Genomic DNA, 27,116 nt, shown 5'->3' on the forward strand with positions numbered 1-27,116 from the left:
TAAGAGTTCAATATCCAGAATATTTGTAGGCAAGGATGAACTTACAGTAGATATTGCAGACAAATCCCAAGTCAACAAGAAACTATCTACAGGTGGATTCTTCCTTTCTGAGGAGAATGCAGGACACAGATTGTGAGGGATTTATTTCCACATCTGTTTGTCTACAGATTCTTCAGGTTGACTGCATGTTAAGGTTCAGGGATGATGCTGCAATCCAGAGATAATCAGGAGGATGCTCATCTTTGGGACTTTGTAAACTCAGACAGGAGTAACTACAATTAGTTCTTGGGTCAGAAAACCTTAAGTTTTTCTATAGAAAATACAATTAAACCCATTGTCCTCTTATCAGATTTTAAAATTGCTGTTATCAGATTTTAAGATTGCTGTTAGATGTTAGGAAAAAAAACAGACAAAAGAAGGCACAGAGTTGTGTGAGGAGCTTAATTTTTTGCAAACAGACAACAGAGTGAAGTGTCCATTCCAACAGCAGGCTTGGCTTTCCTGGTCATTTAACTTTAGCTTGTCTTTAAGTAAAAGTGTGAAATTTCCAAATTATGGGTCCATTTTATGGTAAATAAGATTTCCCCATTAACAAGAGCAGGAGTGAAGTCAACCAGCTCTGGATCAGTCCATTAGTTCCACCAGGAACTTCCAGGTATTTTCTTCATTTCATTAATCAGCAGGATCACGGTAGGAACTTTTTATTTCCCTCTTTCTCCCTCCCCCTTCTCCAGGGAAGAACCAGCAAAAACGTTTTTTTACAACAAACTCCATCTCAGGAGCTTTCATTTCAAGATTTCAGCCTGTTACAATCCACACTCAGGTTCGGAAGGGAAATATCAAAAGGAACACAGATTACAGGGATCTGTGAGCTCTGTAACTCAATTTCAAAGCCAGCTTTTTCCACAGCTAGAACTGAAACCCTCAAACTTCTACATGAAAAAAATATCCTTTCGCTTCAGAGGCTGTAAGAATAAAGAAATTTCGTAAAGAATGAGACACAATTAAAGGAAACAGCCTAAAGGAAGAGGAAGGAGCATGTCCTTTCAGCCTTATCAGATCTGTCCTGCAGAGCTGTAGCCCCTTAAACCACATCCCCTGCCACCTCTGCTCCTCAGAGCAGAACGTGTCCACTTTGACACTCTGCAGCTTTCCAGCCCTGCACAGAAACTCGAAATAAACCGATTTCTTTCCTTGCTGAACAACCACTTTCTATTCACATCTGGCAGGAGAGCTGTCAGTGGCAATGTCAGCAGCACTGGAGGAGATTTCCCAGGGAGTTTGTGCAGCCTCCAGCCCTGGAGGGCTCCAGGACCAGCCCAGACAATGCCCTGAGGAACCTGAGCTGGACTAGGGGAAAAAAAAAAAAAAAAGTTGGACTAGAAACTGCCTCAGGTCCCTCTCGAGGTGAATTTTTCTGTGATTCCATGACAAGATACTACAGCCACAGGCAGGAGATGAGTGGAGTAAAGGAACATCCCAGCACTGCCAAAAACCCCACTGCAGCTGCTCATTGATCTCAAAGCTAGCACTGCAATCAGTTATTGTGAGCACAGCTCTGCCAGTCCCAGGATATTGTTAATTTTTAAAAATCCATTCTAAAGAATCAAGCCCTATTTTGAGGTGATTTAAGATCCAGACATTGTAAGGAAGGAATTTTTGATAACCAGTCACGAAAGTTGACATTTTCAATCTCTGATAACTCAAAGCTATCAGTACTGAAAAAAAAAAAAATTGTTTCTTCACACAGGACTCAGACATAAGTTAAGGATTAAAATAGAATGGAAGTGAGGAACTTCTGACACAGCTGACAAAGCCTTTAGCACACACAAGCCTTCCCTCTCAGCCCAGATGTGCAACCTCTCCCCTGTTCTCCCTGGAAGGGACAGAGGTTCCCAGACAGCTCAGAGAAGTGGGCTGCATACCAGACTCTTGTACAACACAGATATTTAAACAGTGTCTGGAGCAGGGGGGAAATAAAGCAGCCTTTTTCTTGATTATGATGCCAGAATGAATTTCTATCAGTTATTGAAGGTTGTCCTTAAAAAAAAATTTAAAACAGCTTTTCTGACCCAGCTTTTGATCATTTATTGGTCTTTCTCAGAATACTGAGGAGGGAAATATCAATTATTTAGGGACAAATTTGCCCCTTAGAAACTTGTGTTGAGCATTCCCAACACACATAGAACAGGGCATGAAAATCCAATGACAGAATTCAACCACCTGCTTTTACACAACTCCTGTGCAAATGCAGCTGCCAGCATTTCCAGTACACTTGGTGACATTATTTCTAATTTCTGTTGTAAAGTGAGGAATTTGTTACTGAGAAAATCCTCCTGACCTAATACCGAGTGAAAATGTTGCAAAGTAACCCAGGTTTCCTCACTGCCTGGTTGATTTCTGATTTATGTACTTCCACACTGAACACTGAAATAAATTTTTAGGGAACAGACACAAAGAGCCCCTCAAAATAGAACTCAAAAAGTCATCTCCAGTCAGCATTAGTAACCAGTGCAATGCCCTGTGCTGTTTTTTCCTTATCTGTGAGCAGGTGTGCAAATGAATAGAACAATGTGGGCACGTTCTCCTGCCAGTGCCCAAAGAAATCCAACCAGGAGGTGCTTTACACATTCCTTACTCACAGCCCTCTTTGTCTCCCCCTGCCTGTTTTAACTCTTTGCTATCTCCTCTCTCAGGAAGTGCTCAAGTTCCCTTATTTAAAGCTGCCATTGACTCATTCCAAAACTTGTTTTAAACGAGGTAATTTTGGAGAACAGCTCAAAACTGAGTTGTTACTCACCGCTCGTTACACTGTCTGTGAAAACACGCTGTCACTTTGTCACCTCACTCCCCAGCACTCGTGGGGAATTTCTGAAGTGCAGCTCAAGGTTTGATCAGTTCTGAATTTCTGTTTAATTACAGACCACCATAAAAGAGGGAAGAAACCTCCCCCAGAGTTATTAACAAATACTGGCATCAAACTTGAGGAATGCAGGGTGTGATGGAGCAGCCTCCTGGTGACCACCCACAGCAGTTAATAAATAACAATTAATAAAGAGAGGAAGCTGATGAGGAAAGGGAAGACTGAGCAAGAGAAAGGATGAGTGGAATTCGATGTTCCTTTTCAACAAGTAGTTTCTGGGAAAGAAAAAAAAAAAAAAAGAAATAAAAAAGAAGTCAAGGTTTCCCAGTTATTATACGTGACCCTTCCACTTCCATTTTTATGATAAATGCTTTATAAAGACCTGCTTGTGGTCTGCTTGAACTTCTTTTTTCTTGTCCCAAGTACCCTTAAACGCTGTTGATTAAACAAGCCAGCAGCCTTTTCAAGCAGGAACTTATCAGATGGGAGCTCTTAATTTAATCACGGGAGAGATCCGTTTTGAATTTGGCCATCTAAAACGCTGCTAATTAAGTGAGATTTCGCTCATTAGTCGTGCCTAATCATTCCCGGGGAGTGAAGTCAGTGTCGTGTCAGAACACAGCGCTGCCTTCTCCCGGGTGTGGCACGGACTTTGTTCTGCTCCAGCACGGAGCAGCCCCACGTGAAGATGTGGAAAAGCAGCGCAGGGTTTTCAGAAGAGCTGGAATGATGTGTGTGCCTGTCCCCATCGCAGCAGCGTGGGTTTAACCCCTTGTAGCCCTGGGGAACAGGAGGGGGCTCGGTGGAGCTCCTGACGCAAGGCAAGGCAGGCGGCTGCAGCTCAGCCGAACACAAAAACCCTCTCGAGTCCACGTTGACAAATTCTTTAACAAGCCCTGTGGTTACAGGGAAGCTGGTTTCAGTCTGAGTCACTCCTGTTCAAACAGTTTACTGGAAATGGAGGGGAGGGGGAATTTTCAGAGAAGTCATGTGATGGCCAGACAAACCACAACCAGTAAAGGTTCAGTGGAGGCAAAAACAGGTCCCAGCAACAACTGACAGCCAGTGTGCAGATGGCACTCAGTCATTTCCAAACCAGTCCTGCTGCACCTCGGCATTTCTATGGATTTAACCCTTCTCCAAGCCTGTGTTCCTCCCCAGGCAGGACACAGCATGGAGAGTAAACAAACAGCAGTGGCTGATAGTAACATAGGCAACTAGAAAATATTTTTACATGGAAATTTGGCTGCGGGCGAGGCTGCACAGAAGCAAACCCCCGATGTGTAAATCATTAGTTCTTAAAGAAATGCCACTTAATGAAGCCAAACACTCACAGCCATTAAGGATTAGATATGCAAAGATATCAGTACTTTCCCCTCTTAGCAAGCAGCACCAGGATACAGCAAGGCCCACGCACTGTCACCGGGCACCCTGAGGGAAGCTGGCACCAAAAGTTGCTTTTTCACTCCTCGGCTTGAAGTGTTTCAGCATGACAGAGAACCGAGAAAAACTACCAAGCAGCAACTATTAAACTGGTAAAAGAGAGTCCCTGCTCATGCGTGTGGGGACACAAAAGTGCACCAAGTGTCCGTGACTGTGTCATTACCAAAGTGCTGCCCCAGCACGGAGCATTCGCTTCCCCTGAGGCTGCTTTCAGTGGCCGCACTGCAGATACTCCCCGTGGCCAAAAGGGAGCTCTGATAAAACCTTCCTTCCCTCTGGAATCCGACTGGAAGAGAGCTAACAGCAGCTGAGATGCTGTTTGAAACGCTGGTGGGTTTTAAACTCTGCCTTAAGTATGAGCAAATCCCAGCTGGGGCGTGCTGGGCTCTGCCTTGTGGCGGCTCTGGGGACAAAGAAAAGCCACCCCCTTCTGCAGGGCACGGCCACCAGGCAGCTGTGACACTCCCTGCACGGAACTGGGACTCACTGGTGAGCACACAGAGGGACAGCGAGGAAGGAGAAGTGAGTGTTCCTTTAAAATAAGGGGCTTTTTCTCAAGTGTGCTAATGGGAAGTACAGGACGGACACATCTGCTGCAGGTTAATGAGCTCTCTCAAAAGCCAGCACAAGGAGACAGGTCACTCAGATCTGACATTCAGGACAGAAAATCCATCAATAGACTCTTTAAAGTAAATGGCATTTTACTCTGTGTAACTCTGAATGGAGCACTAAACCTTTATGCTGTTTAATCCTCTTAGGTCCCTTTTTTGGCTGTTTTTTTGTGGTCCAGCCAGGAGCGTATTCCCCCTCCCAGATCCTTCAGGCTGGATGCTGTAGCCACCATCTATTCTCAGCAGAGAAGATGCTCATCTGTTTCTCCAAATTACCATTGTTTTTGAGAAACAGCAGCAATGAGCTCTCTGAACAAGTCACACGCAGCAAAAACGTCAAAGCAGCTGGCTCTGCCTCATGGGCAAAGAGCAGCTCAGCTTTCTTCAAAATCCAACACCCATCCCCAAACCTTTCAAAAAGCTGGGTGCAAGGAGACCTTTCTACTGAAAAAATGCTCCTGTCACTTGACATCAAGCATTTGCAGCATCCCCAAGGCACAGGACACTTGTCACAGCCCCCGTGTGAGGCTTCAAACTCTCAGAGTGGGAGAAAGCTGATGGAGGTAATAACAATTGTTAATGAGCAATTTAAAAATAGACATCACCACTGCTCATGAATACAAATTACAGGGCAAAGAGTGATAAGCTATGCTGGAGATTGGGATTTACAGAGGTCATAGGAAAGGCAGGCCTGTCTCCCACAGACATCCAGAGAAAACATGATTGAAGCCAAAAGCAAAAAGGAAGTCACATTAGCAAATGGAAAAAACTGAACTGTCAGTTTTATGAGCACAATACAATTTAATCGGATTGTCAAAGCCTCATGTTAAAAGAGTTTATAGAAACCAAACCACAAGTGGAGTTTGAAAGATTTTTTTTTTTCCTGGCCATCCATCCACAAAACAACACGCTTCAATCCAAACTCAATTGCCAAGAAAATAAAATCAAAAGTACTGGTAAATAACAGCATAATTTTCCTTCATTAATTCCACAAGGTCATTTGTTTACTCCAGGCAGTCAATACAGCTATAGTTTGGCCTGGCCTGACAAAATGCTCTCTAGCAAAAATTTTCTTCCCAAGAATCTCACTGTGCGTTCTGGAAACCATCTCTGGCTGCTCCCACAACTGTACACACATATAATTTGCTGGGAGAGTTTCAGTAAACACAGATACTGAAGTCATGTATTGAACTGGTTTCCTTGTTGTTTTTTTTACCACAACTTGATTTTCATACAGTTAAGGGATTACTTTGCAAAGCAAAGATTGATGGGAGAGAAAAGAACAAAGCAGATTCTTTTTTCCCCCTGCTGCATCTTTAAAAAAACAGAAGAATTTACTATTTATAATAGCAGAAAAACCCTTTGGAACCTTCTAGTAGGGGGAGGCTTTTGGGAAACACAGGGTTTACTGTTAGAATTACTAGATTGCACTCAGTATTTCCAGACAAACCACTTTCATGGAAAAGCTTCATCCATTTTTTTGAAGGAAGGAAAAGAAAAGTGTATATTTATCTCCAGAAACTACCCTGGCAGAGGAGTTTAAAGACCTCAGTGCATGGTAAATAGCATCTGCTGGTTTTTAACAGCAGTCTCATGACCCGTTTCAACTTAGTGGCAGACAAAACAGGATAAGAAGGAAAAATACAGAGGGAAAAATTCGGTGGCAAACAGCATGAGGAAAAAATGTTTGATTTCGTCTAAAACACAATCAGGAACTCGTGACCAGGATACAAACTCCTGACCTGAAGGAAAAATTATCCACAGCAGTACCTGACTGATGTGCAGCATCGATTGCAAACTGTGCACTATTCAAGCCCTGCAGAAAATAAATAACAAGAGCAACAAAAAGGGACTTGGAGCAGTTTTGCTGCATTTCCACATCAGGAAAAATACTTCCTCAGGCTGATGAATGGGTCACACACTGGTCCCTGAGGGTGTCAGTGACAAGGCAGGCAAATGTCATCTGAAAGGGATGAGCTGAGGCTGAAAATCATCTCTGGCCCAGCGAGGACTTAAATGCAGCCAGAACAACCAGGATTATGGAACAGCAGCTCCTTTACCCCTGTTTTCCCAGCCCAGTGTCTCCCTACCTTTATTGTGCTGCTCTTGGAACTCCAAATAATTGCAGTACCTGTAGCAAATACTTGGCTGCACTATTTTATCTGCTTCAACAAGATGCATTCTTGTCCTGCCATCACCACAGGTTATCACCCAGTGCAGAATCTTTTTCCATCCTTGGGAAGTCTGTGGTGAACTCACACCAACTGCTTCTTTGGCCCCTTATCATTTAATTGGAATGGTTATTTACTCCCTCTAAGTTGCTCTGTGTTTTATTAACTCTGGTGTTTTACATGCTGTCCTTACTTGTGCAGTCTCTGCGTGTTCCAGCATCTCCTCGAATTCCTGGTACTCCTCATCATCAGGTTCAGCACCCGACAGCCGGGCTGCCCTCGCCATAAAATAGGGGGGCAGCTCTCCAATGGCTGTACCAGCACCCTGGGAAAAGAACAATCCTGATTTATTTTCCTGTTTATTCCCAAACACAAAACATGTGACACGCACAAATGCCGTGGCCGTTCTCCGAGCCGACAAGACCAGCTGTTTGGAGCAGTTTGCTTTCATCCACCAGGTCAGAATTCCCATCATTTCCAACAGAATGCTGTTCCTTTGAATCCCTATTTCCCTTTCTTTTTCCCGTGCAGGGGAAAGCCTGGGGGTTGCAGGGTCAAGCAGACGTGACCTGTGCATCCCTGGGGCCCCGTGGAGCGGCGCGTGGCCGGAGCCGTGGGAGGCTGGAGCTGGTGGCCCTGCTGTCCCCCACATCCCTGCTGTCCCCCACATCCTGAGTCAGCACTGCTGTGTCTCACCCCACCACATGATGCCAGACGCATTCCCCAGCATGTGACAACCCTTGATCCCCAGGGGCCTCCAGAATAATCCGGGAGCTCCTCCCCGGTGCTGTCCTGGAGTTTGCTTGTTCAGTCATGAGACTCTGGGCAAGTGTTTGTTAGAAAACAGACTCAGGTTTTACTACAGCAAGGAAAAAAAAGGTTAAGCAAAGCCTGAGCTTGAGTTTTCCCTCTCCTTCAGCTGGGATAGCTGGAGCCAACCCCAGATGAAAGGACGGCTGCTTTCTCACCGCAGGAAAATTGTATTTGTTTTCTCAGGACATCAAATGACTCATTTCAGTCTTGTGGGTAAAGGCAGCTTTAGCTTAACCAAGGGAAAAAAGAGAGACAAGCTAAGATTGAACATATGGATAAACAGAGGCTAATGGAACAGGAACTTGGAATTAACTCAGGATGGTTTAAATTTAGGGCAGGTAAGAGACAATAGTTGGGCACTGCACGGGAATGTGCTCCCTGCAGATGGCTTTTCTCTCCCAGGGTCAGCAGTGAGTAACAAATGCTTTTCTCCTCCTTTGAAGCAACGTGAAAGCTTTTCAATTTCCTTTGTTCCTGCTCTATACACAGCTGCAAGCAAGAATTCCAGCTGCTGTGGATATTCCAAATCAACAGGTTGTGGTTTTAAATACCACCGCAGTTAAATTCTCAGTTTAAGCACCCAAAGTGCACACAGGCCTCAAATGTTTATGCCCTTGTTTTCCACAGAAGAAAAAATTTAAATGACTGCAACAAGCTGAACTTCATTAATCTGCGTATTTCTGGCACAAGGGGAAGATAAGCCTGAAAACAGTAGCAACAACACTTCAGAAAAATTAACTTGAGGTTATGTTCTCAGGGTGATGCAAGAAGAAAAAGTCACATTGCTCCTCCAGGCTCTGCCAATTCGCTTTGGCTTCGTTCTGTGAACTGAGGAAGAGGTTTGCATGTGTGTACTGGACATGAACTTTCTTTAAATTGGATAAGTCACATGCTCATTATTACAAAACATTTCAGAAGTGCAACAAAAATCATATGATTTCATGTCTGCTGGAGATAGGTTCCTTAAGTGCATAAAAGCAAAAAAAAAGGCAAAAAAAAAAGCAAAAGCAGCATTTAAGGGCTCCAAACCAGTAACTATTTAACTGCTTTTTGTAACATTAGATATTTTCACCATTTAACTCTGAATGCCAGTTTTACATGGAGATTCCTTGGACTCACAACAAACTGGAAAGGCAAATGCTAATCAAAATTCTTTTACATTCAGAAAAGGAAACTGGGAAATGACTCCCCTAGAAAGAGTCTTTTAAACAGATTTGATCCTGCTCAGGACACAGGCAGCCTGTTCTGCTAATCCCAAGCAATTAAACATTTTTATTCTTTCCCCTTATTTCTTGTAAAAAACCAAAAAGGCTGCAACACATTAAAAATATAGGGCACTATTGAATTCCTTGTCCCTGTGGGATGGGAGGCTGTGAAAACTGGCATTCACCTAAGAGATTGTTTGTGAGCCCTTCTGCAGGCCAGGGCTGCTGGAGCCAACTTTTACAGGGATCGAAAAAAGCATCATTTTCATCCCACCTAATAACTCCTCGGGCACAGGGATATTTAATCCTTGTCACACTCACTGTCAGCAGGAATGGCCATCCCTGACACGCTGGGGACTGGGAATGATTTTCATCTCTAGCTGAAGTTGGCTGCTGATGGTTTGGTGACCCTTGTGCAGATAAATCCTCACATTTCACCCCACAGGACACTCAGCCTGGGCAGCTTTACAGCCCCAGCTCTGCAAAGTCACTGGGGGTTTTCTGCAAAAATCAGCCTTTTCACCTTCTGGAAGTCACCTTTCTCTTTGCTAAGTGGACATTTAGCTTAAGAGTGACAGAATCCAAAATAACTCTCTTCCACAGCTTCCATAAGAAGTGAGCTGGAATTAGGACAAAAGAAACACACTGGAAGCAGAGCAGCAGCAATTGCCAACTTGATTTGGCTTACAGGAAATTAGCAAGCAAAGTTTATGTACTCAGAAACATTCCAAGAAAGCATAACATTACACGAGACACCAGTGGAGGACAGAGGATGCTCCCCAGGGAAAAGCCAGAGGAGACAGAGTTCAGAGCAAAGGTAGCTGACAGGGAATTTGAAAAAGGAGGGGGGGGAAAGGGTGAAAAAGTGGGATACAAATGTTCCTGTTCCCTTGTCCTTTCCCTAATCTAATCCAAGGAGCTCAGACCACGAAGGCACTGCTTGTTCTCCCCCATGGCTGCTCTGGAGGACACGAGATTCCAGAGGCTGCAACTCTGCTCTCTCATTTCTGAACTTAATTCTCCTCACAGCTCAGTTTTTACATGCTGCAGATGAAGCAAGAGATGTTTACCCTCAGCTGCATTTTTATTTTGCAACCCTAGAAACGTAGCTGTAAATGCCATTTTTATTGCTTGTCTCTATTAAACAGATTTCAGCGGAGAGGGATGAGGAAGAAAATAAAAAGAAATCTTAGATATATTTATAGTCTTGTAAGTATTTGTGTGATTAGCTACTTACTGAGCATCCAGGCAATTCTGGACTTTCATTAAGAGTCAAATTTAAGCTGTACTTTGCTTTTTGACAGGGCTGTGAGTCCACTTTCTCTGTTGCTATTTTGATTTTAGTCTCTAAACTCACACAACCTGACTGGAATTTTTGTAACTAACACAACTGCTGCTATTTAAAAAATTGTAGTGACCAGTTGCCTTATATATTAAAAAATACCAGGGCAGGCATCAGATACTGTTTTTAGAATTTCCTTTCTCTGCATTTGAGTTGGACAACCAAGAATTTAGTAATTAAATCATCAGCTAGGACAGGAAGTCAGCAGCAAAATAAAGTTAATTTGGCATGTAGTACACAGCAGATGCATCTGTATAAACTGCAATTCAAAATTATCTACATGTAATGAAAAAACAGCCTGGCTGACCAAAATTCTCCAAAAAATTAAACTTCTACAAGAAGCTGCAGAGAGAAAAAAAAAGAGGAAAACAGAAAGGAAGTTCCAATGACAGAGTTTCCTAAGACCCTGATTCACTTAAACAGGAAAAGCAGCTCAGCTTTTCAGTGAAAAGTGGAAGCAGGCAGAGAAACAGAAATAAAATATGTAAAAATGTGGAAAAGAACATTTTAAAATTAAATGAAATTTAATTAAAAATTTATATATTTTATTAAAATATGTAAAAATGTGGAAAATAACTTTTTAATTAAATGCAATTTACTGCTGCAGCCCAGAAGAAGCTGTGGGTTGAGGTCCTGAGTCCTGCAGATGAGGAACTGCAGCTTCACTCACGTTACAGCCCCAAAATTATTGGAATTATTTCTTGCTTAGACCTGAGAGCTGCCAGATCATCTGGGGTGAAGAAACCCTTCCTAAAATTTACTTTTTACATCAACAGCCTTCAAATTCTCTGCTGGTATTCAGGAAACAGCAGTGCAGCTGATAAAAATATCCCAGGGATATCCTATTAAAAAAAGCATTAAAATGATCAGGGTTAAAAGGTTCACTCCTCACATTACCTTGGGCATCATTATTTTGCTAATTAAGGAATTTGCGTCTATTGCTGGCCACAGAAATGAAACACACAAATGGAAAGTGCAGGTTTTTAAACAAGCCTTACCCACATGCAGGCCTCCAGCCTGACTTTTGAGATGATTGCCCACAAGGAGATGGAGCCTTCAGTTGTCTCCTCATCAGGGCAGATAATTTGATCTGGGTAAGGAGGCTCAGGGAAATTCACAGAGTTACATTCATAGGCAGCAAGAGTGACTGAGGCTATGTGTGGACCCTGAAAAAGAAAAGAAAAAAAAAATCAAAGAAATTTCAATTTTACTTTATGTGAGTTGGAATAAAAATTAAAATTAGCAACCCCCCCATTTGTCCCTAGGCTAAAACTTAGTGCTTCTCTCTTTAAATAATGTTATTTATGTAAAATTCTTGTTTGTTGGAGTTTCTTTTAAGACCATCTGAATCACAATGTTGAGCTACTAAAGTACTTTAAAAAAATTAAATATTTCTTTTGATCCACTGAAATGTTAGGGAGCCTTTCAGCTTTTGCCCTGCCATTTAGAAGGTCGCCAAAGAGAAATAACAATCCTTACTTTTTTAAAAAAACAGGAATTTTCAAATATTTTACAATGTTCTCTTTAAGGTATTTTATGACCTACTGCTTTATTAGAGGAGGTGTTTACCCTACTGCTGTTGCTCTTAGAGGATTAGGCATTTAAATTATATATTGATTTTTTTAATGACTGGGTTTAATGACATCTTGCAGCAGACTTTCTTAACTTCTGTATTTTTCTCCAACAGCCAGTTGTTTAATTTGTGTCTGTTTTTTCTGAGTAAACAAGAAAGGGACCTCAGTGCTTTTTGCTAAAAAATGGTTTGAAATGTAATTCAAAACTTAAACATTATTTAAATACCATTTAACTGAATTAATTTTAGTTTCCATCTTACACTGAAAGATTTTTTTGGACAGACCTCCAAATAAAAGGAGCATAAAAATCTATTCAAGCAATGAACTGCTACATAGTTTAAAAACCTGAAAGAATTGCCATTATTTTTAATACAAAAGAATTGAGAAGCAATTCAAACAATCTGAACACCAGACATTGTAGCTAAAAAACAATCACTTAACAAAGGTCATGAAACACTGTCCAGGGAAGAGGGAGGGGGACAAAAATAAAATTACTGCAATAAAGTGAGATTTTTGTGTAAACCCACACATTTAAATAAATCTAAAAGTTTCATTTAGTGCAGAACAAATGACACAAACCTTAACTTCTGTTATTCATTATTTGATGGGTTTTGACATCGTGCTGGGAAATACTGCCAGCAATTTTCATCTGTGTTTTTATCTGCAATCTTAATTTATTTTCATTTTATTAGAGCAATAAGGGAGCTTGATATACCCCCAAAAATCAAAGCTGAATTTATGACAGAGCAGAGGGAAAGTGTGAGAGAGCTGAGCCCTGCCCAGGCTCCCAGAGCTCCCTTTGAAATGCAGGAGCCAGGGACACATCAGCCCCAAAAGCTTCATTTGCACATTAAAGGGTGAAATTCCAGCAGGTCCCACACTAAAGGGGAAGCTCCAGCACTCCAGGATTTGCTGGGGAGATGAGGTTCACTCACCAACATTTCAGAGCAATGACATCCACACGGTGATTTTTCAGTGGCAGTGAATTAAGAATGTTGAAATAAAACACCAGTTATATTTTCTGTATGGCAGCTGCAACTACTGTTGTCATATGCAAACAATTCCAAATAAACCCATTTTTCTGGCATGCAACTCGTAAAGGACAAGCTGCTCTGAGAGCAAGAAAATGCTTTTATTTATTCCTCGTTGCTTTACAGGAGACTCATTCCAAGTGCTTGGGTGTATTTTGGATTGCAGAAATACAAAACCTGTGAGATGATAAATGAGGCACAGTCTCTCTTGAGGAGAAGAAAAAGGTTCAATGAAATAAAACTGAAAAAGAGGGGATCCAGAAATTGACACAGAAAAGAGATTTTGATATGGAAGGGAGAACAAACACTGGAAGAATGAACCAAGGAGTAATAATTTATATCATTAATATTTCTATAGGTCCTAATGGCAATAAATGTCTTGGTACCTGTAGCAAGATCATCTCCACAGCAGCTTCAGAGCTAAATAAATAATATCTCTCTACTTCACTCACCAAGGGCAGATGCAAAGAGATTTGAAACCTCCCTAGAATTGTAAAGTACATTTATGGCAAACCTGGGAACCCTTTTCTCACTCTGGAACTTGGAGGATTTAATCCCATCCCCTGCTTGCCCCCCCCGAGGTCATTTTGATATGGAAGGGAGAACAAACACTGGAAGAATGAACCAAGGAGTAATAATTTATATCATTAATATTTCTATAGGTCCTAATGGCAATAAATGTCTTGGTACCTGTAGCAAGATCATCTCCACAGCAGCTTCAGAGCTAAATAAATAATATCTCTCTACTTCACTCACCAAGGGCAGATGCAAAGAGATTTGAAACCTCCCTAGAATTGTAAAGTACATTTATGGCAAACCTGGGAACCCTTTTCTCACTCTGGAACTTGGAGGATTTAATCCCATCCCCTGCTTGCCCCCCCCTAGGTCTGGCAGCTACCTTGGCGCAAAAAACAAAAAGGTCTCAAGCCATCATCCTAAAATTAATGGTTTTCACCTGCAGAAATCTGCAGTGAAACTCTCCTGAAAGGCAGGTTTGCATGGAGGAAATTCCCCGGTGTTTGAGCTGTAAATGACCATTGCCTCATTCCCTCGGGCCATGGCCAAGGCAGAGATAGGGAATCCAGAGCTGGGGCTTTCACTTCCACAAAATTTGGAACACACACACCACAGCACAGAGGAACTACAGCCAGCTTATTTGGAATAGCAAGAGACAAACTGTCAGTAGTGATAAGCAGCCCCTCAGCCCTTGCAAGGCTTCAGCATCACCCAAATTTCTTCCCAAAGTGCACCCAAGGTGGATAAAGCAGGTCCTAAAATCCCAGGGGAGCACACAAGGACAAAATGCCCAAGTGGAGATGCTGCAGGAGCCTCTCCCAGCAGAGCTGCCACCCTGGAAGTGGCTGAACATCCTCCAAACCCTCCTGTTGAGAGCCCTCCCAAGCCTCAACAAATGTCTGCAAAAGGAAAAATTTCACAGGGAGTAGTCAATGGAAAAAAAAAAAAAAAAAAAAGAAGGCATTTCACCAAACAGCTGCAAACGGCCACCTGAAGGCCAGGCCAAGGGAACAGAACTCTCCCAGAGCAATGTAAACAATTCTATAATGGAAAAAAGTTGGAGTGGTGGAAGCCACAGAAGCCACATTTGAACTGGAATGAGGAATAAAGTGCAAATGGTTTCTTCAGAGTGATGAAGTGTGGCAGGGAAGTGGAGCGAGGCGAAGGGAGGCAGAGCAATCCCGAGTCCTCCCCCGTGTCTGGGTGTCCTGTGGGTCACAGGGACTCTGTCCCAGGCTGGCCAGGCTCAGAGCAACACCCCAACATCTGCTTTTGGGGCTCCCCAAAGCCCTGGGTACCTCCAAACAATGCTAGGCTGAACAGGCCCAGGGCTGGGAGGAGAGCAGGAGGACTGGGGAGTTCATTTCTATTTAGTGATGATTTAACTCTGAATGGACAGGCCCAGGGCTGGGAGGAGAGCAGGAGCATTGGGGAATTCATTTCCATTTAGTGATGGTTTAACTCTGAAAGGAGCAGGGAACCAGCTTCAAACAGGCTCGAGGTGCCACCTTTGGAAGTCCCTGACTCTACAGCCAGGAGGATTCATTCTCATCCAGGCTTTTAGTCTTCTTCACAAAAAACACCTTCTCCACTCTCTCCTCCTCCTCTCTGTGAGGCTGCAGGAAATACGGAGTGTTTTGCCTCCCTGCAATAATTCAGTTTGTTTCAACACTTGGGGAAGTCCTCTCAGATGTCCCCCCTTGGAGGGACTAAAAAAGGATGGCAGAGGAGAAACTGAGAAGCATTCTGCTGACTCAGGTGAGAAACACTCGCTTGCCACTGCTGACGACCAGAAGGAGCCTGTGGTCAGGCCGGAATGTGATGTGTTAGAAATATCTGTACAATTTGCAAATCAAACAAGACAGGATTTGCTCATCGAGATGAACTCAACATAAATCTATTTCTCAGCAACAGCAGTTCAGGGGAGTTTGGAAATCCCTGTCTGCACAACCCTGATGTCTCAGAGAAGGTAACTTTGAACTCTTGAACTCACAGGCCTTCAAAGGAGTTTGATTCCAGTGGTTGAAGGCACCCAAGTTGGAATGGCACAGAAATAAGTTACTTAAAGTGATGTATTATGAAATTTCTGGAAAGTAAAAATCTTTTTATCTGTGAATTATGCTTGGAAATTCATCTGTGGAAGCAGAAAGAGACAGCAGCCACATGTAAAAAAAATCACGAGTTAAAATCCTTAAAAACATGCTGATCTGTACAATTCTTACAGCAGAAAGTCTTTACCATAAGGAAAAGTGACTGAATATCCAATTAAAAATGAATTGTATTTTCACATTATTAATCATTCTGAGCACCTGGACTGGGAAGTCAATTAAAGCTCCAAACAAATCCTGTATCAAGTGTTGGTTTCTCACATGCCCCTTCACAGAATGGCCAGGCTGCTCAAGTGATACAGGAACAACCACATCTAATTTTAACCTTTTATTTTTGGGGAAGATATAATTTTAGACTGGTTTTAATTTAGAAACATTTCTCAAAGAAAAGTGATATGTCTGCCAGCAAGAAAAATATTACCCTGAACTCCTTGCTGAACTTAATGCACTAAAAATCTGTTTTCCTCCATGGATACACTGCTCTTCACACCGGGTTCAAGACTCAGCCTTTGCACAGGGGGGGAACATGTCATGATGCATTTGATGGAGATAAATTTGAAAAATAAAAGCTTGCTTCTCATGGGAAACATCCTCTGAGTGGTGCCCCAGGCCACGACTCATCCCATACTTATCCATGAAGTCATTACACCTCTCCAGAAAGTCACACCACAGTTACAGCATCTTTTTTATCTCTGAGAGCAGTGGACAACTACCCACAGAGAGAACAGCTCTGTGATTAAGAGGGAGAAGCTTGGTCTGGAGGTGGCTGGTAAATATGTGCAGTTTGTCTGTCTGTCTGTGCTTTGAGATTAAAATGTCTCATGATTTTATAACGTCTGGTATGTGGTGCTGGCTGGAAATCTGGGCTGGGGACAGAGGATCCTGCACCTAGAGCATCCTCAAGTGACACCAACATCCATCAAGTGGTCAGGGCTGGGTTTAGACCCTCACAGCGTTTCAAGCTGTGTATTAATTTTACACTCACGTGGCTGTGGTGAAGTTTCTATTCCCACTTCAGCCAAGCCTTGCCCCACAGTGCAGAGCTGATGGAAATTCCAAATGATCAGCCACAACCTCTGAATTTGACTAAACAAGAGCCACTGAGAGAGCAGCACTTGGCACCACTGTCTGTGTAAAGGACCGTGGTGCTGCTCTAAGGGGTGACATGAAAAGCAGATTATTTTTAAGGCTGCACCTACATTACTTTCTATCAAAACAGATAGACTCGTCAGGGGGAGGCACAATTGCAAGAATTCAAGTTTATCTTCTGCTGCTGACAGAAAATCATTAATAAAATCATAAAATACTCTGTCAGTGCTTTCTCCTTGCCTTTCCCTAGCCATCCTCCTCTCATTTCTAAAGAGTAAACCTCAGCCTTTATTCAAACTGCCAGCAGCAGTGGTGATTGGCTTTAGAATCTCCAATTAGAGATCGTTCTGCATTATCGTTATTTTCAACCTGCTCCAGGAAGCAGGACGTGAAAGGTATAAAGTTCAGGCTGTGCATAAAAAAAACACCAACCAAAAAACTTAGAAACTCCAAGGGAACAAATGAGGAGAAAGCACAGGGTGTCCTCCCAGCAGAGATCTGACAGAACAAACGTTGAGGAAGTGGAGAGCAGATAATGAAAACAGGGCGTCAGCTTCTAAAAGGTAAAGTCCATCAACCTTCAGGAGGAAGAAAAGGGTGCAGCCACCACCCCATTAACTCCTCCACCACCCCGGGACTGTTCTTGCACAACCTGACCTCAGGCAGCAGTGCTGGGTTTACTCTCTGTAGATACCTACAGGCACCAAACACAACAACAGGAGCACTCAGGGGGACCAAGACATCAAACAAAATTTTTTCTCCTTGAAAACATCACTTTTCACCTCAGATTTTTAAAATGCAAGCGAGTCACCAGCAGATTTAAGGAACACCCAGATTGCACAACTGATTTAGCAGCAGTGTCCAGGCAGCTCAGCACACCCTCCCAGCTCATCAGTGCGTTATTAATATCAATGCCGCAGTTTCAAGCAGAACAGAGCCCAGGTGTGCTGCAAGCAGGAATTTCTCTGGGGAGATAATTGCAAAAGTGATTTTTAAAAAAAGTTTTATGTTGATTCATGTATTCCAGGATATTTCAGTTAATTGTGGAAAGCTCAGGACAGCTGGAGGAAGTAGTTTAAAGACAGGAAAGAAACAAATGACAGCGTAAGAGACAAAAACGACCCTCACACAAACAGGCTCAATTTCAACTTATTTTAGAATTAATTTCTGCTTTCTGCACCCTCCACGTATTTTTCTTTCAACCACCTCAGCAATTCAATAGCAGTAACGTGAGCACAGGTATTAGACAGAGCCCTTTTTTATTTCCTTTGTTTTAGGCTTCTAAGTTGACGTGTGAATTGGAGAACAGTGAGGGCTGGAAATGAACACCTCACTTCACAAGAAGAATTCAGCGCTGGGAAGGGGAGCACTGCTGCACCTCCCACCTGGCTCAGGCAGCTCAGCCTTTGTTTCTCACTTTTTCCTTCACACACAGAACCATCATTTTCTGGGTTACTCACAATAGTTTTGAATGATCTGCGTGGAAAAAGCAAAACCTCTCCTGAAGCTGATAATTACTACGAAAATACTCCTGTGTTAGTCACGAGGAAGTAAAGGGAGAGAAAAAAAAATTAGAATAAGTTGTGTGGGTTTCTAAATTATTCTATCTATTTCATAAAAGTGGAGTAAGTCGTGTTCTGTGAGCTTCTCTTTTAAGAGGGACTTAAGTAATTTTTATCATGAGTCCTCTTACAAGCTCAGCTCCCGGAACAAGAGAACTAAAAGGAATTAGGTTTGACTTTAAAAAGCTTTTAGTAGTCCTGACAGGAAACCGTTTATTTGTGTGGGTTTGTTTCTTTTAAAATTATTTACACCACCAACATCTTTTTTTCCAAGATAATGGACTCATTATTGCACAAGTGTCTGGCTTTTAAATCTTCAAATTCTAACCTAAACCAGTTTGGGTAGGGCCAACACAGGGCTCATTTCAGCTGCAAACTCTGACTGTTTGGGGAGGCCAGAATGTGACCCCGGGTGTGGGGAACCAATTCAGAATGAAAGTGAGATGCTGAGCCCTTAAACCAGACAAACCCAGCCCTGCTCTCTCAGGGCAGCCCAGGCAACAGGAGCATTGCCTTTTTGACTCACTTTTCTCTTTAAAGGCACATTTCTGCTCTTTATTTTTTTATTTTTTCTATATTTCTGCTCTTTATTTTTTGTTGTGCCCTCTTCCACTCTGCTGCCGAGCAGCACTGTAAGAATTCCTGACAAACCCACATATTCCAGCACTGAAATATCCGGGCTGGACCTCAACACAACCATTGCTATTGTACCTCACATTTCCTGTTTGTGCTCGCCCAGGGCCTGGCCACCAGCACAAACCCCCTCAGCAGCTAAATCAAAATGAACCCCCTCAGCAGCTAAATCAAAATGAACCCCCTCAGCAGCTAAATCAAAATGAACCCCCTCAGCAGTTAAATAAAAATGAACCCCCTCAGTAGTTAAATACAAATGTACCCCCTCGGTAGTTGCTCCCCTGGCTCCAAACAAACAAAATCCACATTTAAGCACCAAAACCACCACCAGTGCAAACAGCCAGAGCCGCCCTGAGCTCTGAGGGTGAGGAATTCGGTGCCATTCATCCCCTCAGGGATTTCACTTCCCCAGGGAGAGGGGACTTAACCGCGCCCTCAACCACTCGTTTTAAGCACTTTTTTTTTGGCCACATCTTTGACAAAAATCCGTTTTTCAGAGCTGAAGTGAAACCAAAGCACGAGGCAGGGCGTTGGGTGGGGATGGCCTGAGCCCACGATCCCAAGCCAGCACTGCACCTCCCGTGCCCCGCTCCGGAGCCCTCCGGCACCGCCGCCTCATTCATTCATTTTCATTTTCAGCAGCAAAGATCTCTCAGAGATGTACAAACAGCAAAAATTCCTCATGAGTTACCCTCAGCCATCCTCTGCTGGTAATGAGGTGATTCATGCTGCTCGTATTTTAATATACCACCAACAGAAAACATCTCAGGACCGAGGAAAAAGCCATGTACTGCTAAAATCAGTATTTGGAGTCATTAATCATAATAGTTTTATTTCCTACAGAACCACATCGTGATTCCTATTTTTAAGGGTTGTTTTTAAAGAACTGTGAAAAACCTTTAATGGGCTTCAGGAAAATAAGCCAGCAGGCTTGTTTTGAAAGTGTCAGAATGGAAAGGATTCTTGGAAGGGTGGCCTGCTTCCCTGTTCCTGCGTTGAAGATCTGCTCTGTGCCAACCCTTAGCTCAGTGCCAAGTGCAGCACGAGAACTGTTTTCCAAAAAGCCATGTCAGATTTTACATCCAGTGCTGGCAACAACTAAGGAAGCAGCATTAAACTAGGAACTGATACCTCAGACAATGTTCAGGCCCTTTCTAACATATAGAGAAGGCTCTCCAATCACAGGAGCAGCAATTAAAAGCCTGATATCAAACTGATAGACTCGACCTGTCCCTCTTGCACCAAGGATTGGTGACCAAAAAAATCCCAAATCAGATGTGAACTGAAATGATCCTGAGGCAGCAACACCCCTCCCACACTGAAGCTGTTTTAAATTCTACTTTTAGCAATTTCCAAGTACTCTTCTCAGCTAACCCTGGGATCTCTCCTGGCACCGGAATGCAGCTCCAAAAGGCAGCTGGTGAGAGATGCTCTGAAGGATCCAGACAAATGACAGTTTTCAACACTGCAGAAACAGCTAAGCAGGCCAGGGAAAGCAAACATCAGAGTCATTCATATCCTGCAGCCATTGCATAACCACTTCCACGGCCTGCCCAGTGCTTGGGAATGGCCACATGCAGTAAATGGCTAATCCGGTGTATTTAATTCAGATGCACCTGTGTGACAGCTGAAGGAGCCTGAGCAGGTGCCTACATGCCATCAATTCCTCCACGTGCCCTCAGTGGCACAGATAGTGCTGCAAGTCCCAGCAGAGCTCAGCACCACATGGGTGGGCCCAAGGGCATTGTTCTCCCAGCATGTAATTGCATTCCCAACAATCTCCCTGTACATACAGCTTTAAAATGAGCAATTAATTAAAAGCAATTTGAAAGCACTTACTGGGTCTATTCTCTATTGCCAGCGAATCCAGGCACTAAAGCAAAGGAGGATTTGTTTTGTAACTTCTCATTTCTTTGAGTCAACAGAAGAATAAGTTTTACCATTATGAAGAAATATAATTAAAGTATATGGAACATGAAAAGGAGATCAATGGTAATGCAGAAGATAATATTGAGAGCCCCACTTAATGCGTCATATTTCTACTTTTAGAGGGAACTGCTGTACAATTAACAAAGCAAAACAGTTACAGCTCCTCCCTTTGAGAGCTGGAGCTTCTAATTGCATTGTTTCCAGATGGGTTAAATCCAAAACACCACTCTGAAAGAGCTCACCCCTAAAAGCTGCAGCAGCAGCCTCAGGTTAGTACTCCTTGTTCCCACTCTGAGCAGATATCAAGCCCTGTTTTACTACAGTGATAACATATTCCAAGTACACCTTGCTGGTACAGCTGCAGTGATAAGAATATTAGCAGTTCAAACACGGTTTCTCAGGGTCAGGAGCTGCTGTTTTTACGCTCCCTCTGCCATCTAGTGGCAACAACCGCGTGGCTTCCACCGAGGTGTAAAGCATGAGGTGCTCAGGCAGTGCCCAGGTGTTAATTGACCTGAGCAGACCATGCTAATCACTAAATCTTGCTCAGGAGAAAAAAAAAAAAGGGAAACAAATCCCGGTTTTTCGTTGTTCCTGCACTCACTGCCTCCACGGAATTCCCTCAGTGAAACAGGAACATGCTTATCTGCCTCATATATTTAAAGCAAAACAGTATTTTTTCCTGTAGTATTTACACTTTAGATGTTGATGGTATATTTTTATTACATTTTACTCTATAACCACGTTCTAACTACTCAATGTAATCTATTCAGACTGTTTCCCCCCCATAGGAAAGATAAGTGAAGCTTTCCCTTTTATGTTCCAAATAAACACCTTCCCTACCAATATTAAACTCAATTTCTTTTCCTGGGTGACACATTCCAGGAATCTTTGGAAAGCTGTGAACCTCCCAAACATCCACCAGAAGTTATACTGATAAACCAACTGAGAAGTTGAATTTCCTGTAAATTATTTCAGTGTCAGCTCAGGTCAAGGCCTAAGTATCTCCACAAAGTTCACATATCCCACAGGATAATCAAAGTGATGTATTACGGAATTTGATTTTTCTACATTGAAGGGATTTAGAACTTTGATTTTTAAATACAGAGTAAAAGAAAGGTTCCACCTCCTTTAAGAAAAGAAGTGCTGCTGTCTTTGGAAGATTTCATGTGCCTAAATAATTTTTAAGTGGCCTGGGGTCTGACAGTGCTCAATTGGTTTTGTCTGGCAGGAATTCCTTCCACAACCTTTAGGACAGAAGCTACAGTCAGAGCAAATCTGAGGCTGCTCATCCCATGCCATTCCATCTCCCAGGCACTGCCCTGCTGGGGGGAGAGGCAGGAGTTTCCTGTAGTGTTTTCTGTGTTATTGTTAATGATTAAAGCAGCTCTGAAAGTAAACATCTGTAATGGTTCCAAATACAAGACGACATTTGTTGCATGAACTGGTTTTAATTATTTTGTGGCCATGAATCCTTTTCTTGAATCCAGGACAGTGGTTTCATAACCCAGGAACTAATCCAATGGCCAAAAGCAAAACACACCCAAACATTTCCCTGACTTTCATAGCTACGTTGAGATAAACAACTTCATGCAAATTTTAATATTTTATCTTCACAGAAAAACATTGTTCTTGCTATTATTTTCAAAGCAAAACTAATACAGACTGAACTTCAAACCAGCTGCCTGTTTTGGTGGCTTCAGTTAGAAAAATGATCATTTTAAGCTACTAAAAAAATACTCTGAAACATTTTAAATGGAAACACTTGAGCTGCACACAGTAGGACAGGCTTCATTTAAATGAGGAGATTAGAGGATAGAGCTTGCAGATTTGGCTCATTGTTTCCAAGTGAGGATTAACCAACAGCAGGCCAATATCCACAGTTCAACAAACACAGAGCTTACAAACTACAGACTAGGTGATGCAGTGTAGAACATGAACAGCTTTCTCCAGAGCACCAACTTTAGATGTATTTTATGTTGAGAACTTGCAGAAAATAATTTATTCATTGATTTTAAAATACGCAACAATTAAAGTGCTCAATTCAAAAAGGACATGGTGTGGAAATATCCTTACCAAGTAGAGCAGAAAGGTGTGGAGACCTGTTCCAAGCCCAACAGAGGACAGAATGCCCAGTCCTACCCAGTAGGCACACCAGAAAAACTTCTTCTCCATGTACCGCACATACTGAGCAAAGAAAGGCATAAAAAAGAAAAAAAAATATAAATTATGAAATACCCAAGGGAGAAAATGAAGCTACAAGCTAACACAGACATTTATGTGGATTACAACAACTGAAATAGACTCCTAAATACTTCTATTTGCAATTTATTTCAGTAACAGCACAGACATATAGAGAAAGTGCACTTTCAAAAGAAAAACCCCCAATATTTTGGAATCAGCAAGTTTCCAAGGAGATAGATGGAAATTCAGGTTCAATAGCAGGAGGTTCCCAAGTGCACATGGCTGACACCTCCTTAACAGGGAGCTCCTGCACTGGCTGTCACCTGAGGGTGACACTGCCCTGTCCCAGAGGATCAGGTTTCTTCCCAGCAGGCTCAAGGAAACCCGGGCACTCAGGACTTGGGTTCCAGAAGTGCAGATCCCTTAGGCAGGCAGTGCCACACCACAGCAGGAGGGACGGAAGCAAGTTCTCTGGAATTGGGAACCTGCTCATTTCAGAGCTGTGACAGCAGCTGGAATTGGTTTTAAAAAGGCTTCTGTGTCCTCCAGGAAAATCTGAAACTCCAAGAGAAATGGGGAAGGGAAAAGTGTAGACAGCACCATCACTAAGCTCAAGCCATGTCTTACACTTCCAGTGCTGCAAAAGCACCAGGCTTTGTGTTCACATCAGAGGAACAGATTTGAAAGACAAAACCATTTTACATCTCTGTGTGTGCCTGTCCTAGCTGGGCAGGAGACCTTCCACAGCAGCACAAGAATCATTTCTTGGGAAGCACGAAGCTCTGCCATGACTCAGGGTGACACTTCCCCTCAAGAGCTCCCTCCACCATTAACATCCTGCTGACAGCAGCTGTGAAGGAGTGCTGCAGCACCCGAGGTGTGCTTCACTCAGGAACACATGAGACACCTCCAGATCCACCAGAACAGATCAAATGACACAGCTCATCCCTCCCCACCTCTGAAACACAACTCATGTGCACCAACAGAGCAGTCACGACTTGAGAAACAAAACCTTAGTGAGCAGCTCAAAAGATCCATTATAAATTCATGGAGATGGCAGCAGGATTCATTCAATTCCCAGCACAGGGAGGGAGTGGGAGCCAGGGAAGCAGAGGTGGTACCTGTTGATGTGCTCCCTCGATGTAGTACAGGGCTGTGAGCACTGCCAGTGCCAGCAACACGCACACCAGGGCCCCTCGCCGCTGCCACAATCTTAAAGACAAATGGCAAATTAGGGTTTTTCATCATTAAACACGCATCTCAGAGTAACTCAGTTACCTCTGGGGACTGGGGATGTGCTCAGCAGGGACAATGGCAGCAGTGTAAAACCTCCCAGGAAAATATCTGGGGAGCCTTTACTCTTTAGGGAAAAACCTCCGCGTCACTGGCAAGCGAGATCAAAGTTCAGCCACTCATATTTTACTTTTTTTAATAAAGAAAAACAAAGTCACTGTCTGAAAACAAACACAAGCTGAAAACAATTCAGCTTCTGGAGCCAAGAGTCAGACCCAGGCCCTGAGCAGCAGCTGTGGCCAAGCACAGAGCAAAGCAGGCCCTGCACTGGCCCTGGGCAAGGACGAGCTGGGTGGAATTTAGCAGTGCTGATTTCCAACTGTGCTGCTGGGCAGAGCCACAGTGACAGTCACAGGAACAAATCTTTACATTATTTTTGTTTCCCCTTATCTATTAAAATTAGTATCTTGTAACAGCTCCAAATTTAATAAATATATTTTAGGTAACTCTGAAGCATTAGGTGAGTAAAGGGAGAAAAGTGTTTTCCAAAGTAATTTGCTACCAAATAATTTTTGAGCATGTTTGGTTTTACTCTTTTTTTCTGCTTGATGTGTATGTGGCCACACACAGTAGATTAGCAAATACATTATTTTCCAGAAAACGTTATTATATTGTCACCTAATGATATATAAAAAAAGCAAGTGCTAGCATCACTTAAAATTCCCAGCCTATAATAGCAAACTATAAACACAAATTATCTATTTAGACAGAAACATAGAAATGTGAGGCGTAATACAGGAAAACAGTGACAAATATTTCATATTAAGCAAACTGAAAAGAGCACTCAAAACATTTTCAAATTAAAGTCAGTGCTGCTTACATTAGTATGACAATTGAATTTTCAAATTATTATCATTCAAAACACAATTTATGCAATGGAACACAGGAGATCATTAAGAGTCAATCTGAGGTCTCAACTTAATAGCTCATAATAGTCAGGGTTATTTTCTGTAAAGATTCTGTCAGGGGAGTGCCAGACAATTGAATGTGCTGCTCAGCAGAGGAGGCAAGTGCTATCTGTAACAAAATTGGATGTCTAGGAAGCCAAATAAGATTTGAGGTCTTAAAATAAATCCTCAAATGTTATTTCTGCTTAGTTTAAATAAATGCTTGGCCATTGTCAGAAATTACAGATGTCAGACCCAGTAAAACAGTTCTCAGAGACAATTCCTAATGGTAGTTGGAAGAATGCACATATTAAAATAAATAGGCTTGGGGGGGTTCAATTTTTTTGGGGGGGTGTGGGGTGTAAAAGGGAATTAAGGCTACACTACATAAACCTGGTATTTTTCATACAAATAATTTCAAAACAAAATGGAAACTGTCAGTAAATCTGGACTGCCAGCACCTCCAGCCTAGCCCAGAGGGAGTGAGCAGAGCCCTGAGTACCAGGCTCAGCTCAGCCTGCAGAGGAGCAGCCCAACAGCTGGAGTCACCCAAGGTGACATTAGATCCTGTCTCCTGACTGGGAAAGGCTTTGTAAACTCAGTCCCAAGCACAACAGAGCCCAGTTACCAACACAAGCACTGGATGGCTGCTACTCTTGGCATTTTCATTGCAGATTACACTCATGTTTTGGCAGCCTAAACCCCCGGGCCTTGTGCCTTAAGAACTGGCTCTGCCTTTCAGCACTAGCAGGGAATGGCAGGACTGCTCCTCACAAATTGTCTCACTGGAATAAAAGCTGGTTTTATCCAGTGTGAAAATAACACTCAAGGAAAGTGCTTTAATAAATCATTTCCTGCTGTAAAAGGGCCCACAGAGAAGCAAAGTCCTCTTTACAGCATCATAAACATCACTGCAAGCTCCACAGAGCCCTGATCTCTGCCCTGGCTGAGCTGTTTGAAGATTATTCAGTGACACCAACACCTGCATTAGTAGGTCAGTGCTAACACTGCAGCCATAAGCACAACATCCCTTTGCCTTGAGGATCCCTAAACACTGTCCCACTCTTTCAAATTGGAACATTCAACCCTTCAGAAAGGCAATTTGCCATTTTCTCTCCCAAGCACCTTGCTGCACTTATGTAATTTAGGCAGAAGATCTGAGAGCACAGCTACAAGTGTGGGATGCTCCAGCAGCCACCTTTAAGGGACAAAAGTACACATGTTCTCTGAAAAAAAACCAGTTTTCAAGCTGTGAATCATCAGGGAAAGTGAGATGTCAGAATGACCTACTGAATCAGAGCATGAGTTTGCCCAGAACGCTTAGTAGAAGTTAAAGAAATGATCTTTACTTTATGGTCCATTCCTTCAAGTTTATTAGAGTTTCCAGGCAAAAATACTGCAAGGTAACAAGGGGTTTTTTCCACAGCACAATATTCAACCTCTCCTCTCGCTCCCTTCGCTTCCGCTCACTCAACATCGAGGAATCTGCAAAAGAAAAGCAAAAAAAAAAAATCTGTAAAAGCACAGGCTGGCAGGTCAGCTGCTATCCCACCCAAAAATACACTGGATTTTTTTTTTTTTTAAATTTGTCAGGAAGTTAATGTGAGCTCTCAGTCATCTTTTCTCCTGATCCCAAAGCATTCCTGCCGTGCCTCAGGAATGAGGTGACATGCAGGGAATGCAGTGGTTTGCTCCCCCATGGCACTCAGAGTGCCCCAGGCCTGGCACCCCAGCAGCCTTTCTGCAGGGCACTGCCCGGGGAGCTGAAAGCAGCCACCACCTCAGGTCAAATGTGACCTCAGCACCTGCTGCAGGGACATTTCCCTCTGAACTTCTGGGCTGGGTCTTTTCCAGCAGAGCTA

At 42.9% G+C, this 27,116-nt stretch overlaps 1 protein-coding gene across 5 annotated transcripts in view; it reads right to left on the bottom strand.

Annotated features, from left to right (window-relative positions):
* The window catches only part of VMP1 (vacuole membrane protein 1), a 58,749-nt gene that overhangs the window by 22,710 nt on the left and 8,923 nt on the right, over positions 1 to 27,116 (bottom strand). For all 5 annotated transcript variants that reach the window (XM_041482667.1, XM_041482669.1, XM_041482668.1 and 2 more), the window contains 5 exons: positions 26,604 to 26,739; positions 24,196 to 24,286; positions 22,967 to 23,077; positions 11,447 to 11,614; positions 7,282 to 7,413 (listed from right to left, as the gene is read on the bottom strand). In XM_041482667.1, coding sequence (XP_041338601.1) covers positions 7,282 to 7,413; positions 11,447 to 11,614; positions 22,967 to 23,077; positions 24,196 to 24,286; positions 26,604 to 26,739 — 638 coding nt within the window. The remainder of the gene's footprint in view (positions 1 to 7,281; positions 7,414 to 11,446; positions 11,615 to 22,966; positions 23,078 to 24,195; positions 24,287 to 26,603; positions 26,740 to 27,116) is intronic.

This window comes from Pyrgilauda ruficollis, unplaced genomic scaffold (genome assembly GCF_017590135.1).
Source record: "Pyrgilauda ruficollis isolate IOZ18807 unplaced genomic scaffold, ASM1759013v1 scaffold59, whole genome shotgun sequence".
In the NCBI taxonomy this organism is placed as follows: Eukaryota; Metazoa; Chordata; class Aves; order Passeriformes; family Passeridae; genus Pyrgilauda; species Pyrgilauda ruficollis.